The sequence below is a fragment of the Apis dorsata genome, unplaced genomic scaffold (assembly GCF_000469605.1).
Source record: "Apis dorsata unplaced genomic scaffold, Apis dorsata 1.3 scaffold_220, whole genome shotgun sequence".
NCBI classification, from domain to species: domain Eukaryota; kingdom Metazoa; phylum Arthropoda; class Insecta; order Hymenoptera; family Apidae; genus Apis; species Apis dorsata.
In genome coordinates, this window is record NW_006263502.1 from 1251455 (window position 1) to 1255249 (window position 3795).

The window sequence follows — 3795 nt, forward strand, 5'->3', positions numbered from 1 at the left end:
TTAGCTGATTCGAAATTTTAATACGAGCTAGATACACCAATTTTTATTTCATCGCCTCAATCACTTAGTGTAATTGTCCACGCGAATTCCGATCAATTCGGTGATCTCTTGGTAATTAATTCTCTAATAATCTTGCGCGCGCTTATGTGTGGTGAAAATGGTGAAAATTTCGTTTTCACAGGAGGAGCGAAGGATGGAGCAGGAAAGTTGTCGGAGACACTTCGATACCTGGAGAAAGTTGTGGGGCCGACCGGGTCACGGAGCGCCCATAGATCACGCCCATCGTAACAATCTCTACAACATTCTCTACCGTCCGGCCATCTATTGAATTTCCTCACTCGCACTCGGAAAATCAGAACTGAATTTCCCACTTTCTTCCCGCGCGATCGAGCAACTTGGGAGAAATCTCTTTACGTTGGGAAAAAGAATTGTTACAGGGCGGACAACTAGCTATAAAAGATAATACTAGTAGTTTCTCGGGTCTACAATGGGGCGATAGAACGAGATAGGGACTGCAGTTTCTCCCTTTGGGTGAATGGATTTATCCAAGGAGGGATGAAATTTACCGTGTATTATTGTTAATATTCGTCTCGTGGCGGTGGATAGATAAGTGACAGGATCGTTACAATTGAAGTTGTTCAGGATGAAAGAAGTAGAGGAGGGGTAATGTGTAGATAATGATGTGAAGTAGTGTGCAAATTAAATTCATTAAATTTTAATAATTGAAATTCTATAGACATGATTAAAATTATGCCAATTTTCGAGAAACTAAAAAAATAGAGTATTTGAATATTTTATGTTTATTAGATATACTGTTATAATTTTTTAATCGATAATATATATGTATATAGTTCGAATTAGGTGATAGAATTATATTAGAAATGAATTAAATGATTCGTAATGAGTACAACTCTTTAACAATTTTTCCTTTTTTATTATTCTCGTTCGATTTTTATTATTCATTATACATAATTTTTGTTCAAATTATGGATCTTTGAATCTCATTTGATTGGAAGAGAATCGTTTATTTTTCTAATACATTCAAACTATACGATATTATTTAAGTAAAAAGAATGCATCACGTAGAAGAAGAATATCTGTATATAATACCAATTCATCACGAGTCCTGTCTGAAGGGACGATAAGAGTTTGAAGGATGATTTCGTCTATCCACAGAAATATGGGGAGAGAAATCAGTAGTACGAATGGCTTTCACGTGGTAATACACGTCGAATCGAGTGAGGGAACGCGTCGGGTGAGGTATTAAATTTCATGAAAGCCTATCAAGGGTGCGAGGTGATGTTTGATAAAGTAGAGGCGCGCTACGATTGACCAGACCTCAAAGGAGTAATCTCGAGAGAACGTGGCTACCCTTGGAGATCGATGATTTTTAAATTTCATTTCAACACCAAAGAACGTGAATTTGAATATGCTTGTATGTGAGCTTCCCTCGCGCGTTTCTCTCGACTTATATAGAAAATAATCAAAAGAAAAGTGGAACCATCGATACACAGTTATCCTTAAAATCTTTATTGGTTACTTCGGTTCACGGACGCGTATCAAAGAGCGAGCGAACACCAACAGGCGAGCGTGGAGAGAGAAAAGTTGGGGGAGGAGGAAAGGAAAGGGGAGGGAGGGGACGAAAAACAGTTTGCAATATCGCATGCCATGCTAAGTGGGGCGAAGCGACTGTGCGTTTGAACACGGTATTCAAACATCTGCAGTATTTCATAATATGTATTTCAAGGAGACAAGTTACGAATTGAAAGTTCGGCATCAAATACCGTCGTTATTCGAGCCGCGTTGAAATTCAATGGAATTGCGTTTAAAGGAACGAATGCGAGATATATCTTACAAATTTCGTTCGTTTCCCTTTCAGGGAGAAAAGACGAGAAGTAATACCGCGTAAAGTGTTCCTTTCAAATATATCCTGCCAATTTTTTCCTCGTTTCCTCTTTCGAATACTTCTTTACACTTCTTGATCTACCGTGCAAATCGGATTCTGTCAACGCAATCGTCTCGATTATTTTCATCGTTGAGAAATAATATTTATCGTTAAAAGTTTTTTAAAAATATAATCTCTGTTTGGAATTTTCCTCGAGTTTCATTAATAATTGAAAACAATCGAGACAATACGACAATTAATTCGTAATACCGTGAAATTATTTTCTATTTGAAAATTGCCATTAATATAAAAAGCACCAATCCAATAAATATAATATAACAGATCGATAAATCTGTTCGTTTATGAATAAAACCAAGTCTTTCTTAATGTCGAAATAAAAGTGGATACATCTAATTACTTATAAAACATTAAATGGAACTTTTCCTAACAAACGTTCTCACAATTATGCTGATTAAATTAAAAGATGAGAAATTGCGACCCCCTTCCCCCTCCCCCAATAGACATCTTCAATTCAATTCGGTTGTTGGTCCCGGCTCAGGCCGCCGCCGGTACAATTTGTATTTCTAAACGCGCACCTTTGTTCCGCGGTAGGGAACGGAGAACGCTAGTTTCATCCTTTCCAGGGATGCTTCTCCTCCCCCTCCTCCCCCTGAAAAGCCACGGAATCCAACGCTGTCGCGCATCTCTCCGGTTACGATCCCTACGTCCGAGCCGCAGCCACCGCTGTGCCGAAACCTACCACTTCCACCAACGCTTCCACCATTGTCCGACTATTGTATTCCGTTACCACTGTGTGTCCGTTCGTTTGTATAAGAGTGATTCATTTTCCGCGAAATATCAGTTCCTGCGCCGCATGAATTGCAACTCGCACGGCCGCGTCGTGTAAAACGCCCTTCCCCTCCTCCACCCGCTGTGTTTCGACCCTTCTCCACCCATTCTTCCCTATCGTTTATTCATTTCTGTCTCTTTCGTAGCGCGCATTGTAGCGAAATTGGGTCGGTCGCTTTGGATCCCATGCTTGAAATGAGATACGTGACACGGTGGTCTCGGTGTGTCTCGGTGAAAATTGGTCATCGCTATCTCTCGTGTTCTGTTTTATATGTATATCTATATATATATATGTATATATTTTTTTTCATAGGGTTTTTTCTTTTCTTTGTTTCCCTCCAGTTTCGCGTCTTTTCCTCTCTCCTCTTTTCGCTCCCGTTGTTTGACGCTTATTTAGAGAGCGACGCGGAATAGAAAAACATCGGCTCTTCCTTCCGGTTAACTGTTTGTGGAAGAGTCTTTAATTTCCGGCTGCGCTTTCGAGAAGGGACGAATCGCGACCTCGAATCGCATATCCGAACTGAGTTTGGTATTTTATTCTTAAACAGAGCTAGAAATAATCCGCGCGCAATTTTATTTTTACGAAAGCAATCGCTTCTATGAAATAAATATCGCGAATTCTCGTTTATTTGTTTGAATTATTTGAATACACGTTATAAAATTTTTACAAGCTTGAAACTTACACGGATTTGACATATCCGTGTATGTTACATTTTATATCAAAATGTGATATGATTAAATGCAAATAATAATATTATATATAATATATAATCATTGAAATTAATATTATTTGTAATTTTTTTTAATAATAATTACACAGGAGAGGAGTAATTTTACGATACCTTTTTATCCTCGTATTTTTAAGATTTTTTTAAAATATATTAAAATAACATTTCTCTTTATCGATAAATGATATTCAGATTATTAAATAATCTTTTTCTTTTAATTTTTTTTTTTAATCACAGGTAAAATATGGCGAATGGAGGAAATAATTTAGCAGTTCCACTGCTTCTTGCTCATCCTAGAAAGACCATTATTTTTTTTTTTTTTTTTTTTTTTTT

General features: G+C 37.4%; 1 protein-coding gene across 9 annotated transcripts in view; it reads left to right on the forward strand.

Moving 5' to 3' along the window:
* The window catches only part of LOC102678676, a 26787-nt gene extending 23068 nt beyond the window's left edge, over positions 1-3719 (forward strand). For 8 of the 9 annotated variants that reach the window (XM_031510294.1, XM_031510295.1, XM_031510291.1 and 5 more), the window contains one exon: positions 182-542. In XM_031510294.1, the coding sequence (XP_031366154.1) occupies positions 182-328 (147 nt within the window). In that variant the 3' untranslated portion in view covers positions 329-542. Of the gene's footprint in view, positions 1-181; positions 543-3699 lie in introns of those variants that run through there. The other variant, XM_031510297.1, reaches the window with a different exon arrangement.
* The last annotated feature ends 76 nt before the right edge of the window (positions 3720-3795 follow it).